Source organism: Mauremys mutica, chromosome 6, assembly GCF_020497125.1.
Source record: "Mauremys mutica isolate MM-2020 ecotype Southern chromosome 6, ASM2049712v1, whole genome shotgun sequence".
NCBI lineage: Eukaryota > Metazoa > Chordata > Testudines > Geoemydidae > Mauremys > Mauremys mutica.
Genome location: NC_059077.1, coordinates 105,914,357 through 105,931,909, shown reverse-complemented (window position 1 = coordinate 105,931,909; position 17,553 = coordinate 105,914,357). Strand labels below are relative to the sequence as shown.

At 42.7% G+C, this 17,553-nt stretch overlaps 2 protein-coding genes across 2 annotated transcripts in view; one reads left to right on the top strand and one right to left on the bottom strand.

Annotated features, from left to right (window-relative positions):
- PTPRD (protein tyrosine phosphatase receptor type D) overlaps window positions 1–17,553 on the bottom strand; it is a 1,658,801-nt gene that overhangs the window by 307,361 nt on the left and 1,333,887 nt on the right. The gene's annotated exons all lie outside the window — the stretch shown is intronic.
- On the top strand, window positions 14,738–15,475 carry LOC123372831 (U4/U6 small nuclear ribonucleoprotein Prp4-like). Its single transcript, XM_045021332.1, has one exon. It carries the CDS (start codon window positions 14,738–14,740, stop codon window positions 15,401–15,403), a length of 666 nt encoding a protein of 221 aa, XP_044877267.1. The 3' UTR covers window positions 15,404–15,475.

The following is a 17,553-nucleotide window of genomic DNA, read 5'->3' as shown; positions in this document are numbered from 1 at the left end:
ACGTATGAGGCAGAGAATGGAAGAATTATGGTATTCCTAGAGTTTTCAGACATTTACTGCATAAAACGTTTGATTTTAGCAGTTCACCTCCTTATATTGATCAAATTAAATTTAATTGGGCAAGTCAGTTAAATTGTCAGCTTCAGGCTCCCCAAGTGCAAAAAGAGAATACTTCCCGGTTTTATAGAAGTGTGAGGATAAATTCATTAATATCTGTGAGGCATTCAGCCAGCTGGCTGGACAGATACATAAATATCATGTCGTCTATCCATCAACCCATCCGTGAACGTACTCATCTAGTTATTTATAAAGTGCCTATCACCAAGGTAAAATTATTTTAGATCAGCCCCAGACAGGGAAAAAAAAGTTGTTCTTGTTACCTTTACTTTTATGGAGGTTGTAAATTAAAGTTTGATACAAATGATCTCTGCATTAAAATGTTGTCAATATCTTGACTTTGATTCCATCCCAATTTGCTAGGCGCTCTGATGGCAAATACAATTTCCACCCTACACACACATATTCTGCTTATTAACATGAGGACAATGTCAACTGCGAACTGACAATTATTTTTAACCTCCCTTATGTGATGCTCTCCTTGGGGAACCCGGAACTGTAAGCCCCTGTGTTATCTCCTTTGCCTCAGCAAGACAGAGCTTTGCTGTAGGTTAGATTGTGAAACAGCTCCCTCCACACCAGTCTGTTTGCTTCACCAGTGAACTCGAGACTCCCAGTCTTAACCTTGGCTGGCAGGTAATAATCAGTGAACCACAGTTCTTGAGTTCCCTAGGGATGTCTCTCTGCAATGCCCAATCCCTCTAACTGGGCACTCGCAGAAATTATTATGTTTGCTGCCTCCAAAGACACAGTACACAGGGCCGACGGGGGGGGGGGGGGGGAAGCTTCGTCGGCCCGGTCTGCCCTTGCTGGGGGGCCCGAAAATATTTTTTTCACTGGAGCCCGAACCCCCTCTCAGCAGCCCTGACAGTACACACCCCAGTCTGTTACTTTAGCCCAGGTCCCACACATGACTTTAATGTTCAGCACTGAGATGGTTTTATAACAAAACAAGAATACGTTTATCAAAAAAGAACACAGGTTTAAGTGATACCAGGCAAGAATAAGAGACACAGAAAAGGGTTATAAACAAAACAAAAATAACATGCTTTCCAGTGCCTAAAACTTAATTCTAGCAAGCTATGTTCATGCCTAAAACAATTTCTCTCTTACGCCAAACTACCACCATCTCCAGTCTTCCAGGCAAGGGGATCCAACTTTCACAAAATCAGAGGACACTGTCCCCTTTGCCCTTAACCTCTAGATAACTCAGGGGTTCTCTCCTCTGCCTTTTATAGTCCAGCAAACCTTTGAAATGTATTCTTTTGCAGTGTATCCTCAGATAAAATTCTCCCCTGCTGTTTGCCTCTTCCTATTCATCTCCCATCCCTCTGTTGTCTCGTATGTAAAAGTAACATCCATAGTCTTTGTCATCACCTTGCTCGATTTACATTGGAGCCACAGGCAAAACAACATTTCTTATCTAGGACAAGACTTGTCTAGAATTGCTTATCAAGTCTGCCTCCAAAACATATTTTAGGAACATATTTCCAGCACACGTACATAACTCTTCACACACCATCTGTACATACATCATGCAATGATATTCATGACCAACGTGCCATCCATTTTTATGATACCTTAGTCAATACACTTTTATAGTACAATAATATTGTATACAATCAGTCAATTCAATTGCTTATTAGTGCTTCCTTTGTCTATTTTTAATTGCATGTGTGGACATCATAGAAACAAGCACTATTGGCTACTAAACTCATAGCCCACAACGAACTTATTTGATTTAGCTATTTAGCAATACTTTAAAAAAATTAAGGATTTTAAATCATAAACTGTTTATATCGAATGTGATGTGTTCATTAAAGGGTGGTGATACAGCACCCTTTTGTAATCTAGAGCTATACAAATGAAAATTAAAAGCTCTGAAACATTTCAGAAAAGATACTTCTACTGTGCAAATACAACACAAACGGTGAATCGGTGCTGTGAAATGTAGCTGACACCATTCTCTGTCTCTCTCCCCCGCTTTCACAGTAGGCCAGGGCCCTTCAGTGAAATGTAGGTCTACGTGCTTAGCTCTCTTGTGTCACTGATGTTACAGTCCTAACCACATCTGTATACACACACATGCATACAAAATATTTTTATGAGTTTGATGAAACCGTGTTATGAGTTTAATTAAACCCGACTAAGACTGATAGCTATGAACTCACTCTTCAATTAACATAACTGTAAGCATAATCCCGCACCTAAAACAAAAGGTGTACGTGAACCTGTCCAGGAACTTTTGGCTGAGTACTGTTTTGTGGGGAGAGGGGGAATGGAAACAGAGAACACACATAAACTGAGGACAAAGAGGGAGAGGCAAGAAAGCCAAATAATAGCCAGTGAGCGCAGTGCGACCCTGGAAAAAGTTAGAGAGAGAGCTTTTGGGTCTGGTGTTAGCTAAAGAGGCTTAGAGGCTGTACACTAAGAAATAATTTAGAATGTTTGTTCTTTGTTCCCTCTGAGTTCAGAGATACAGGATTTTGTACATGCCTTGTTCGTAAACAAGAGAGCATCGGAAAAAAATACTGTATCAGACTCCATCAGTTTCTACTTCCAGGTGGAATATTCCCCAGGGCTCCAAACTTTGACTAGCTGCTTGGGTTGAAAAGTGGCAGCAATATTCTCTCCTTCTCCCTTCCATGATGTCATGCTCCTTGGAAGCTTTGCCAAATTTCTGAAGAGCTGATGTTATAAACAGAATAATCCTAGTGTGGTTTACAGTGCTGTCCTATGGTGAGTGCATGAGGATGCAAGTGTTACAGCTCCCACAGGATTCAGGGAAACTCTTCACCTAAACGTTATGACAATTAGTCATTGTTATAATTGGTAATCCTGGAGGAAACCTGGCTGACTGCAATGTAAATTTTCTCTGCAGAGCTGTTCTAACAATTCACACAAAGGTGCACAATGGAAATGCGTATTTGTTTTGCTTTAATAGTTATTTTAGGAGAAAAAAAAGTTTACCATAATGATTGTTATTCTACAAAATTTAATTTGCATCACTTTTTCTGTTTTATAAAATATGATGATGATGATGATAATAAAGTATTGTCTGTTTTTGAATGTTAAAACTCAGATTATAGACTTGAGAACTTTCAAGAACTGACAATGTTTCCCTGCTTCCCAGTTAAATTTGTTTTGCTTGGCAAGTTTCCTAGTGGACTTCAAGGAGTGTTCTGCTTTCTCCCTTCCATAGATATAGAAGGCTTTGCTTGGTGATATATACATTTGTATATTATTGTTGTTTGTCCTTCAAATTCAAAGATGACCATGACATCACTGGTTGGTTTGGCTTCTGTGAACATGTGAGTGGCTGCTAAGGTCAATGGAAAGGCAGTCACTGGTCTATCTGTTGATAGATTTGAAGGTGAGGACTTATGCCATTAACAGAAGCAGAGTAGAAGCTGATGGATGGACTGGAGCAAATGTGTGCATAATGGACTTATGGTGGCCAAGCTTATTATGGACCAGATACAAGGTGAATGTAGTCCATAGTATATTTTCATTGACACTGCAATTGCTCCTTTTGCTTTGATTTTCTCTCTCAATTAGTTTGGCACACAAAACATATCCCTGAATTTTATACACTGAACACCACACAATGCTAAATAATGGGACTAGACTCATTAGACCAGATCCTCGGCTATAGTAAACTGGCATCATTCCACAATAGACATACATGATTTACACCAGCTGAGGATCTATCCCACTGTCTATACTACACATGGGACATCATACGTGGCATAGTGTGATAAACATTTTTTTAAAGTATATACACAGTGCTAGATCAAAGTCTAGGCTCTGGGTTCCAGCACCAGGAACCACATGTGGAGGGAAGAACCTCAGCTTTGTTTTGCATATTTAAAAGGAAGTTTCTAGCCCTTATGGTTGCAAAGAAAAAGCTTGAAAATGGGACACTGCCACTCTAAATGGGGACTGGACTATGGTAAAAGTCAGGGCCATACAGGTGGAGCCACAGGTGGGGCCTATTTTGTGACATAAACAGGGCACGAGATTGCATTAATCCAGCCCTGTATGTAAACTTTAGTATGTTTCTGACATTTGGAATAACTTTGACCATTCGGTGTCCAGAATCAGAATTTCCCTACATCATACTGTAGCACATATTAAGCCTAACGGCAAAAACATCAGTTAGGGGCTAATAAAACAGCAAAAATATCAGTAAAAACATTGGCATGTTCAGGTGTTTCCTTACAGCTGGCCCATATATTGGTAAATTTATACCTCTGATGGAAGATCCTGAAATACACAATATATTTTGGTCGCAAAGACTTGTTTTATAGCCGTGAAAGCTGTAAGCTTATACACTCACAACTGTTCTCATAGAATATTTGACACTCAGCAATGCAACCTTATCACAAAATAAACAATCCAGTCTGGCAGGTGTCCACAGGGCTATAAAACTTTTCTGAATGGTGGACACAGTTACTAAGAATCACAGTCACTTGGTGTAAAGCCTCTATATATTATTGGTTTAGCAACATCGAGTTTCAGTGGGGCATGTGACTGGTCCTAATTCTTTCTTAGTCATAATCTTCTCATTCTTCTCATTCCATGTTATGCAGTCAGACATTCCTAGGAAAACATGTAACCAGGAATACTATTTATTCATTCAGCATCCACTATATATACTTAGCCCTACGGATTTACTCAGGAACCATTTATACATTCAAAATACACAGGCCATAAACCAGTTTACATTCAATAGTGGTAAAGGCTCTTTTGCAGAAAATGTATGAAGAATAGATAAACAGACACATATTACGTGTAATCTCCTAGCTGTAGTCTGCGGAGATGAACTGCAAATGATGCAAGATAAGAGTTAATATATTATTAAGTATATGCACAATATTTGACAAAAAAGCTCCTTGTGCCCCTCATTTCCTTTCTTTAACAGAATTTTCAAAGCAGACTCATTTGTAGCATTCACTGCTAATTTACTCATTAATCATAGTTTATCACATCAGTTACGCTGATGATCATTATAAGCAATTATTTCTCCTTAATTCTAACCTGTGCTTACAATGTACCTGCAAATTGGCTTATGCAAGAAAGTTAATTAGCTTTGTACTTCTCAAAGAGCAAGCAAGTAGGTACTGTTTCATAAAAATGTCATAAAAATTCCCAAACAATGCACCTATTAGTATGTTTCTGTGGGCCATATCCTGTTAGTCTTCATATCCTGAAGCTTCACTACCACTCAGGTGAAATACAGAACACACCACCATTCTCAGTTCAATCCATCAACATATCTACCAACTCACCTAACTACTTACTTAGCTTCGTACAGGGCCCCTTTCACATCGGTAGCTGAGTATCTATGCTATTTTATGAATACCTAATAGAATTAAAATTATTGGTTCAGATCCCTAACTTGTATAAAGTCCATCTAGCTCAGTGGGTCTCAAACTTTTTTTTACTGGCGACCCCTTTCACATTGCAAGCCACTAATTTATTAGGGGGGTTGCAATCAAACACCCTTTTTAATATATTTAACACCATTATAAATGCTGGAGGCAAGCGGGTTTGGGGTGGAGGTTGACAGCTTGCGACCCCCCATGTAATGACCTTGCGACACCCTGAGGGGTCACAATCCCCAGTTTGAGAACCCACAGCCACAGATTACTTGGTTACACTGTTCATGCTTGGAAACTGAAATGACTCGCTATCTTGTAAGCAAGTCTCCACTCTAGAAAAGGTAGGTTACATTTTCAGCTGGTCTAATGTTAAAATAGCAAGTCTCTAATTTGTATCCTTGGTCTATGTAGACCTTAGTACCAGCTCATTTCATTGTGAATTATGCATGCTTTTCCAGACACACATTATCTGAGCCCCAGGGACATGGGAGGAATTCCAAAGCAGCACAGACAGCAGTGGACATTTATTTGCCAACTAACATCCGTCCCTCCCCCCCACTAATTTACAGTTTATATTATTAAGAGGGAAAACAAAAAGTTTTCCCACATATAAAGAACCCTTGTGAGCTTTTAATTAACACTATTTACCAATATGTTTATACTGTAAGGCAAAATGAACTAAAGAATTTCTTGCTGTGCTTTTTCTATTCAAATTGTTGCAGGCAACATCAGAACAATTTAAGTTGATTTCTTGACAAATTATTAGGACACTTATTTTAGAACCAATAATTACTCCCCTGGCAGAGCGCTATTGTTCTAAGCCAGGGGTCGGCAACCTTTCAGAAGTGGTGTGCCGAGTCTTCATTTATTCACTTTAATTTAAAGTTTCATGTGCCAGTAATACATTTTAATGTTTTTTAGAAGGGCTCGCTCTATAAGTCGATATATTATATAACTAAACTATCGTTGTATGTAAAGTAAACAAGGTTTTCAAAAAGTTTAAGAAGCTTCATTTAAAATTAAATCAAAATGCTGATCTTACGCCGCTGGCCCGCTCAGCCCGCTGCCGGCCTGGGGTTCCATTCACCTAGGCCGGCAGCAAGCTGAGCGGGGCCTACGACCGGGACCCCAGCTGGCAAGGGGCCAGCAGCCAGAAACCCAGACTGGCAGCGGGCTGAGCAGGACTGGCGGCCAGGACCCCAGACCAGCAGTGGGCTGAGTGGCTCAGCCCACTGCCGGTCTGGGGTTCCATCCGCTGGCTCCTGTCAGACAGGGTCCCTGCTGCTGGCCCCACTCATCCCGCTGCCAGTCTGGGGTTGCCGCCCTGCCCACATAGAGTGGGTACCTACCTTCTCCCTGATTTTAGCCCATTCTCTTCCTCTCTCTCTACACAGAGCTGAGGGTGGGAGTGCACTGAGCACAGGGCTGGGGGTGAAGGAGCAGGCTGGGGGTTGGGGTGCAGGGTCTGGCCAGGAGCTACAGGGTTGAGGCAGGAGGTTTGGCTGCGGAGCGCTTACCTGCGCAGCTCCCATTTGGTGCAAGGGGTGCAAGTGGGAATGGAGGCGGGGTGCAGGAGCTTCCGTTTGGTGCTCAGGGTGGGAGTGGGAATGTGGGAGGTGCAAAAGTCAGGGCATGGGGTGTGGGGGGGCTGGGTATGTTTGAGGGGTGCAGGTGTCAGGGCAGGAGGATGGGTGTGTGTGGGGAGGGTGCAGGAGTCAGGGCATGGAGTATGGGGGAGCTGGGTATGTGTGGGGGGTGCCGGAGTCAGGGCTGGGGTTGTGGGGGGTGCAGGGGTCAGGGCAGGCGTCTGGGTGTGTGTGAGGGGGTCCAGGGGGTCAGGGCAGGGGGTGGGGGGTGCAGGGCTCAGGGCAGAGGGCTGGTGGGATGTCGGGGTTCAGGAAGGAGGGTGGAATTAGGGCATATCCCCTCCAGCCCCAAGGCCCCATCCCCGCCTCTCCTCCGGATCAGTGAGCACACTCTGGCTGTGGTTCCGGCTCCGCTTCTTCTGCTCCCTCTCCAGGGCCATCAGCTGTTCGGCTGCAGGGACGGAGAGGAGGAGGAGGAGGGGCAGGAACCCAGCACGCTGGGGGAAGAAGTGGGGGATGAGTGAGCTTGGCTGCTGGTGGAGGCTGCCCTGCAGCAGCAGCAGTTGGCAGGACCAAGCTTTTCCCCCTGCCTCCGCAGGAGAGAGCAGTGGGCAGGGACAGAGAAGAGCAGGCTGCTGCATGCCATAGGTTGCCGACCCCTGTTCTAAGCAGAAGCTGTGGTTGACACAGAATCTGTGTAAGCCCCCTCTATCATTAGAACAAACATGCAGCTTCCCACTACAGTCACACTTTTTTCCACCTCTGAGGTCATTGCACTGAATGCAGTCTCAAAGCCACAGCTACACTCCCCTTATAGCCATGGTGACAATGTAGGCTTTGTTACTGTAACGGTCTTTTGAAATGCTAACAGTAAAAATGAAATAATAGTTTTAAAAAACTGTACCTGATTCTTTTCTGACTTACACCAGTCTGACTTCACCGATTTCAGTAGACTAACTCCTAATTTCCATTAATTTAAGACAAGAGAACCAAGACCATTATTTCTAACTTGAGAACCTGGAAATTTTTAAAATATATATTAATAAGCAACTGTTATTCAGAAAAGATTTAGTGAGGGAAGTATTCTCTCTCTGGTGCTCTCTCTGTATAAAATGGATACAATGCATATTAAAAGTTTACATGCACATAAACATGGGTGCGTGCATATGCATGTATGTATGTACAAACACAATCCACACACAACTTGGTATTTTATATTTGTGTATGTGATATTTATTTATCTCATATATTACATATAAAATCTGGATAGGGCTTAATCTACCTGAATTAAAAAGAGGAACTTGTCAGTTAATCCAGTGTTAAGCCTTCATCCAGAAGCAAATGAAAAGCATAAAGCCTCTTGAATCTAAAAGGTTAGTGACGTGCACCACTTCATCCCTCTGGAATATTACATAACCTTGTCATATTCACTAATTTAATGAAAGGAAATTCTGCTTCAAAGCTCTCCACTGCTCCTTTTTCAAATTTTAATGTCTGCAGACAGCATATGAATTATTCGCTAACTGAGAGCTGAAGCTGCTTTTCAACGTGTAAGTAAGGTAAAAGCAGTGGATCTTAAAATGCCAGGGAAGTTGATCTTTTTTCAGAGGAGTTTCTCTCTGAAGGGAAAGGGAGAGAAAAAAGAGTCCATGGGGATAGGTTTCAATTAATGATTGAACATGTCTGGGTTATTCCAAGCCACTAGAGAAATGGCCTCCAGTGGTGTTGCAGTCTTACAAAAAAAAAAAGGAAGAAAATACACCGCTACCTCGATATAACGCGACCTGATATAACACGAATTCGGATATAACGCGGTAAAGCAGTGCTCCTGGGGGGGGAGGGGGCGGTGGGGCTGTGCACTCCAGTGGATCAAAGCAAGTTCAATATAACACGGTTTCACCTATAACACGGTAAGATTTTTTTGGCTCACGATAACAGCATTATATCGGGGTAGAGGTGTACAATAAAAGAGAAAAGTAAGGTAACATAACCATTGAATGAGGAATGAGTTTATGTTTATCTAAACACAACAAGATGCATATTTGGTCATTAATATACAGAATGGATTTTTGATTGGAGAGTATGAAAAGAAAATAATTTCTCTATTACTATGACTGACTCAAAGAAAACAGAAACTGGCAATTTCTAAACGTTTACTGCAATAGATTAAGCTTCAGTGTTGCTGCTCCATAAGGGACCAATATAAGCCAATTAATACAATCCTTGCTCAGGCAAAACTCCATTAAAGCCAATAAAATTCTGCCCGAGAATGGATTACACAATTTAGCCCTATAGCAAAAACTCTCTGGACTTCCAGACACTGTAGCCAGAACCGTCAAACTGGATAACTAAAGGCACATACCTAGATCTTGATTTAGGTATCTAAATAAAAGAGTTTGATTTTCAGAGAAGCTGAGTGCCCTCAGCTCTCAATGAAGTCAATGGGAGCTGCAGTGGCTCAGCATCTCTAAAAATCAGGCCACTTTAAGTATATATGGATTTAAGCATCCAAGTTAGATGGTTTTGGGCCCCAAAGGCTTAATTTTTAAACTCTGATGAGAAAAGTTAGATGGCTAAATTAATTCATAGTCATTTAGGTGCCTACTTTCAAAATTGGCCCCCTAAGGCCTGATTCTGGGAGGTGATAAGCATCCCCAGTTCAGCTTGGTAGGAGCAAATGTACACAGTACCTTGCAGGACTGAACTCTTCAACAACCCACTTAGAAACCAATGTGTGTCTACACACACACAGAGACTGAACGCTATTGTACCAATCTCCCCTAAAAACCAGCATTTTTTTCTCTATCTTTCTTATTGCTTCTTTTTCTTATTCAAATATGTGAATAGTGTGTAAATACAGTCACTGTTTTCCCTTTTTAACACATGTCATAACCTACTGTTGGTAGGAACTGGGAAGTCACACAAACAGCATTGTGGCCTTGCTGACTGAATTAAGCAGGCCAGTGTACTATTTTTATATCAAGCAGCTTCATCAGATGTGTGTCAGCCTCGCTAGAGAGTTTTTAGTATACCACTCAGGCTAGGCTATGAGTACTTGTGCTTTTCCTGCCGCTTTTCTTCTCACCCAGTCACATTCACACATAATGTCTGATACTTTCTTTACAATCACAATTTCTCCAATGATTTGCAGAGATTAATTTCATAGCTAACATTCAAATTGAAGTTTTAATGACAGAAAGATTGACATGCCCTAGTTGGCTGTGACTTAGTGAAATCCACAGCTGAGCTGGAAGACCAAATGGTTGATGACCCACTTTGCCCTCAGTTGTACAGTTGATTATCCTCAGTACATACAGAGTTGTCTTCAGAAATGGAATATTTATATATCAGTACTGAAATTATGGTTCATAACTATAGCGATTAGCTCGTTAGTATAAATATATCACTTCAGAATGGTTGATGTAAAAAAAGTATTACAGAAATAATATTGCATTAAAATGTGAATATATGGGTCAGTGAAGACTCATACACATATTTGGTTTCTTATTAGGTCATTATTACTTTCTTCCAGAACTTTAAGCTATTTCTCTCTCCATAAGTTGTAACACAACTTTTACCCTTACGCTACAAAAATCAATGCTATAAAATGTGACTCAGGTCCCTACTTATGTACACAGAATATACAGGAGAACTGCTCTTCCTCCTGCCGCCAGGAGTATCCATTTATTGTGGGTTGTATCACTCCATGTAATTACCATATAAGATGATGTTCATAAAAATGTCAGAAAAAAGTTCTTAGCTGCTTCTGGACAGTCAAAGACCAAGCGTATGTCTACACTGAAGCTGAGATGTGTTATTCCCAGTTTGGATAGATGTGCATGCACCAGCTCTGCTCCAGCTAATGTGCTAAAAATAGCAGTGAGGCCACAGCAGCACTGGTGGTGACTTGGGCTAGCCACGTGAATAGGGGGAGTACCCAGAGGTCAGGCAGGCTTGCACTTATGTGGCTAGCCCACAAAGCTCTCTGTGTAGCCACAGGTATGCTGCTGTTTTTACTGTGCTAGCAAAGCCAGATAAGTTCTAGATACTAGATAAGTTCCTGGAGGATAGGTCCATCAATGGCTATTAGCCAAGATGGGCAGGGATGCAACCCTATGCGCTGAGTGTTCCTAGCCTCTGATTGCCAGAAGCTGGGAGTGGATGACAGGGGATGGATCACTTGATGATTACCTGTTCTGTTCATTCCCTCTGAAGTACCTGGCATTGGCCCCTGTCGGAAGACAGGATACTGGGCTAGTTGGACCATTGGTCTGACCCAGTATGTCCGTTCTTATATTCTTAACCAGAGCTAGCACATGTATATCTACCCAAGCTGGGAATTACATCCCCAGTTGCAGTGTAGATGCACCCCAAGTGTCTCAGTGAGTTTTAGTCTAAGTCATTGTCTACACACAGAAGTTGAATCCCATTTTAACTTTCAGCACAGTTAAAGCAGTACAACAGCTATAGTGTGGACACAGTTATACTGGTGCAAAAATATTCATTAGTTTAATCTATAAGCTATACAGGCAAGTCTTATCTTAGGCAGGGGTTCCGTTCCACGGTTATTGCGTAAAGCGAAAACCGCGTATAGTCAAAATTATATCCCCAAGCCCTTTAAATCACCCAGGGGGCTCCCAGCTGCAGAGGTGGCTGGTAGCCCCTGTGGCGAACTAAAGGGCCCGAGGCTCCAGCCACCGTGGAGATCCGGGCCCTTTAAATGCCAGCCCCAGCCCGGCTGCCAAAGCTGCGGGCGGGATTTAAAGGGCTCCACCGGGCTTCCCGCCGCAGTGGCCCAGGACCTTTAAATCTTGAAGCCACGCCCCCCCACTCCAGCCGTTCATGTAAAGTTGAAATCGCGCATGTTAAATGCGCGTAAGTTGCAAGAGACCTGTACTGCTATAAGCTCTTTTATACCAGTATCACTGTATTCACACTAGGGGTTAAAACTATTTCAATAAAAAAGTCACACCACTAACCAAAATAGTTGTACCAGGACAAAAAACTAACCAAAAGGTTAAATATTAAAAAAAAAAAAAAAGTTAAATTTAGATATAAAAAGGAATCTAATTTGTATATTTCTGTGTTAACTGCCACAAATCCACAGTACTTTGTAAACTCTCCATTTTCCTGTGACATACAGCATATGGTCAGTGAAGTGGCATTTACTCAGTTTTATGCTAATCTATACGCCACCATAACACTTCATTTATTGTATTAGGGTTGACTTACAAAACATGCTGTGAGTGGGAGTGGTTCTGTAAAGCCTGTGCACAGACTTTAGTTTTAAGCAGTATATGCAGTAGATCGGCACTATCAGTACAACAATATTTATTTGTTTCATCCTAAATGACTGTTGTTATGTATTTGTAACTGCCCAAGAAGGTGCATCTGACATAAACAGCAGTTGGTAATATTTGGTAATATTGCAGCATAGCCTATCATAGTGCCAAGTTTTCATGCTGTTCTTTGGGTATTCTTTTCAATATTAAACTAAGGTACCAGAAAAAAATAATTATGACACTTTAAAGAATTTTCATTCAGTCAAATACATGCCCATCAAAATGGGACATCAAGAAATTACAAATAGCAGAGAACAAGGGATGAGGTGGCAAAGGTGGTGTAAAGCTCATCTTAGCACCTGCCTGCTTATAGGGCCATTGGGTACATGCTACACTGAGTTTCCAGCCTGGGCCAACCAATTTGTGGTAGTGGGATCAAGATAGCACACTAAAAAAAGCTGCATAGATGTTGCAGTTTGGGCTGTAGCTCAGGTTCTCCAGCCAAGGGGGCTTAAAAATCCATGCTTCAGCCCAAGCTGCAACATCCAAGCGATGTCTGCCCAGCTATTTTCAGTATGCTAGTGTGCAAGTCCCATTAGCATAAGTCTGTTGACCTGGGCTTCAAGCCTCGCTCCCAGATCTAGTGTAGACAGATCCACCGTGTGTAGATTTGTCTCCTGACACAATTACAGGTCCCTGAGGGTTGATCTAATTTATACTGGCTGTTAACAGTCCCCACCTGCTGAAACCACAGGGATTAGTGCAGCCTAGGTGGGCCGTGACGACACCCTGTTTTCTCTGGCCACACTTCCTACACCAGGAGCAGGGTAGGACTAGTTTAAGAGCTTCTTTACCACTAGAGAGCCCATAGGCACTAGGGTGATCTTAACAGGGCCAAACACTCAGGCTTTGGCTACACTTACATTTCAAAGCGCTGCCGCGGCAGCGCTTTGAAGCGCTAAGTGTAGTCAAAGCGCCAGCGCTGGGAGAGCTCTCTCCCAGCACTGTCTGTACTCCACCTCCCTGTGGGGAATAACAGACAGCGCTGGGAGCCGCGCTTTGACCACACTGGCGCTTTGCAGCGCCGCAATTTGCAGCGCTGGAGAGGGTGTGTTTTCACACCCTGCTGCAGCGCTGCAAATTTGTAAGTGTAGCCAAGCCCTCAGTTCTACAGACGGAATCTACTAGTGTTGTGACACAAAGTGGTCACGCCATACCACAGCATCGGGTCCAGTTTATTTCTAACTGTTTACAAAATTTAAAATATCCAAGTTCATCAGGATTTTGTAAACTACACAAATAGCTCTCTAACCAAGACAACTACTAAGAAAACTAATTTACATTTTATACCCTATCATACAAATTTCCACTCTGCAAGCTCCACCACAATCAGAAAGGATAGTGACCTAACTTCTTAAAAATAAAGATTCAAACTATTAAAATATAACTAACATTACGGAATACAATTTTCTTTTTCTATATATTCAAATATTTTGTCCCTAAAAGTAAGAGTAGGAGAGAAATCTGATCAATTTTACTTATTAGGAAAACAAAGGAAGTTGATCTCTATTTACTTCACAGCTAAACAGGTTAAACAATTCATAGACTAAATGACCTGAGATCTGGCTTAAACTGATGAAATTCAGAGCCAGCATTGAAAGAGGCAGTTTTCTACTGGACTTAGCACAGGGCTGGGACCAAAACTCCCGAGTTCTAACCTGTTCCTGCCACTGATTTGCTCAGTGGCCTTGAGCAAGTCACTTAACCTCCATATCTCAAATTCCTTGCCTCTAGGATACTACTACTTACTTAAATCACATGAGTATAGAGAGGATTATTAAGGCAGCCTGGTGTGATTACATCAATTTACTAGGCAAGGCAAAAATAAACATACAAAACCTCACTAATTTTCCACCCTTACCACCAAGAAGATAAACAAATTGATGATATAAATATTATAAATATTTTAATAGGCAAGTATTATTTTATATACATACATATTTTTATCTAATCATTCCAGGTGAGTGGACAAAAATATTTTTGCAAGGCTGAGTTAGTATTTACACAGTACTCTGAAACATATAGTGGTGCGCATTACTTGCACTACTACTAATAAATTCTATATGTAACCAACCCCTTAGGCTGCATATTGGGGTTTGCAAACAGAATCCTTGCTAAAATCAACCAGAGTTTATATATATATATTTTTTTAAAAGGGTGGCAGTTTTAAATATATCAGTTCAGTGGCTCTCTCATATTCTCTTTATGCATACAGCTAATGACATATCAATTTTTGTGTATTTTAATGACAAAAGGAATAATAATAAATAATAAGCAATAAAAATAATACATGCTAAATAAAGCACGGATGTCATTTTGTATTCTCACAACAGTCAGGGAGCTCTGGGATGGGGTGGGGGACAGAGAGGGAGAATACTATCTCTCCCTTCCAGTGGTTAGAAAGGGGCAGGGTGCTTCATGTATTTCATGGTCTAGGAATGGTAACTTGTTAGGAATCCTGCAAGCTCAAGAGGAGATTCTCCATCAGGAGGGGCACAGCAAGGGGGTCTATGACATCGCCTTCCACATTGATGGCTCTCTTGCTGGGACTGGTGGCAGGGATGTCTTTGGTCGGGTGTGGGATCTGCGTACTGGGCGCTGGATCATGTTCCTGGAGGGCCACCTGAAGGAAATCTATGGGATTAACTTCTCCCCAAATGAATATCACATAGCAACTGGCAGCGGGGACAACACATGCAAAGTGTGGGACCTCCGCCAGAGGAAGTGTGTCTATACCATACCTGCCCACCAGAACCTGGTGACCGGAGTGAAGTTTGAACCTACGCATGGTAACTTCCTGTTCACCGGTGCTTATGATAACACAGCCAAGATCTGGACTCACCCAGGCTGGTCCCCTCTGAAAACGCTGGCTGGCCACAAGGGAAAAGTAATGGGACTGGATATCTCCTCAGATGGGCAGCTAATAGCAACATGCTCATATGACAGGACCTTCAAATTGTGCATGGCAGAGTAGCTCTGAGCTGCCAGTGACCCAGGACAGGGAATATCACAGACTGGGCTGTCCCTGCATTTTTATATTAAAAAATCCTGATACTTTCCTCTTTCCAAGAGCTTGGGAATGGTTTGGATTTCTGGATGCTGGGAATGTTTCATCTTTCATATTGACTTGGTAAATCTTTGAAACCTGGACTTAACTCCTAGTAATGTAACTGCAAATGACCTGTCATTGTCTTTCCTTGAAAACAAAACATTTATCAACAGAGATGGGCATGAGTTGCACTTCCTCAGAGACTGAGAGGGTCAAACCCAGTGTTCCAGTTTAGACATATCTCTGCCCAGAAATAATGACTTCATCAGATAAAGAGGGTAAGGGAAGAACCCAAAGGAGAAAAAGCTTTGTACTCTTGAGTGTTTCAGTGGTAACTAGTTAGGTATAGGGCAAGTCCTGAGCTTTTAAATATAGCACTTTACATATGTATACTGCAAATGGACTGGCTTGTTAACACTTCTTTTCATTGTTTGGAGGGAAGTTAGGCTGCAGTACATATGTGCATTGAATGAGACAGGATTCCTTTGTTATTAAGAGCAATGCATTGAATGAGGTATGCTCCCATGGAGCCTGTAGTAAAGCGCAAATTAAGTGAAAACGTGCTTTATAGTTCTGCCTTACTTACTAAATAATATACATATCACTGTAGTATCACAATGCGTATTCAAGGGCAGCATAGTCACAGTTATGCTGGCCATTTTAACATTAGTATTTTATGCTTTTAAGTGCTTGACCAAACAACCTTAATGCTCTCTTATCTTTTATTGAATGGAATATTTAAATATGCTCAGATACTAAGGTGACGAGCATGTTTAGAAATTCAAAGATTAGACAAATCAGTCAAACAGATTTGCATATCAGAGTTGTGCCAACCCCTCCAAGTGCAATTTGAATTGGATTCATGATTTTTGGTGAGAATTAAGAGGCATAGGGTTGCAGGCACTGAATCTCATTGGGATCCAAGATCATATTGTACAGGATGTACCAAGTTCTCTGACCCAAAGCTCTCTGGATCCTGTGATTACTAACCTGTTATCACCACTATGAATAGGTGCACCATGACCCAGGAAAACTTGTGGGGATCACAGCTAAGTAGAAGCACCCCAAACAAGTAGAAAGAGATACTGGAGTAGCAAGGTCATTAGAAGAGTGATCTTTTAATGCCAGGAATTCTCAGCTCCCACTAAAATGTACAGTACATTTGCATTTGCTATGTAACCCCAGAAGGAGCACGTTCATGAGGGAGAGTGAGCCCCCAACAGTGATTAACACAGTGATGCTGGCTAGTTGAGCCAGGACTTAGTCCTAACCTCTGCAGACTACCACATAACAGAATTCAAATAACTGGAGAAGCTAAAAATGGTGACATGCTGGTGAAAGTCAGATGCAGAGACTAGAATAAAAGCTTTATTGTTGTTTTCTTTTTTTCTGACTTTCTGCTAGATCAGGGCGCTCAATTAAAATATCGCATCTCTCTCACTGAGAAACCAAGTGACGCTTCTGTTGACACTCCTTATCACAACAGGGGTGGGCAAACTTTTTGGGCCGAGGGCCACATCTGGGTGGGGAAATTGTATGCAGGGGCTGGGGCAGGGGGTTGGTGTGCGTGAGGAAGTGCGGGGTGCAGGAGGGGTGTAGGGTGCAGAAGGGAGCTCAGAGCAGGGAGTTGGGTGCAGGAGTGGTGCAGGGTGCAGAAGGGAGCTCAGAGCAGGGAATTGAGGTGCAGGATGCACAAGGGGGCTTGGGGCAGGGTGTTGGGGTGCAGGAGGGGTGTGAGGTGCAGGCAGGGAGTTGGGGGGCGGGGTGCAGGAGGGGTTTGGGCTCCAGCCTGACGCATCTTACCTAAAGCGGCTCCGGGGTGGCAGCGGCATGCACCGGGGCCAGGGCAGGCTCCAGGAAGCACTGCGGCCCCTGGGGGAGGGGAGGGGGGGGCAGAGGGCTCCACATGCGCTGTCCTTGCCGCGCCTCCAGGTACCCCCCACCCGGGAGCCGCAGGGAACTGGTGCCTGCTGCTTCTGCAGAGCGAAGCGGTGCCCGTGGGGGGCAATCCCGTGGGCTGAATCCAAAGCCCCGAGGGGCCGGATCCGGCCCGCCGGACGTAGTTTGCCCACCCC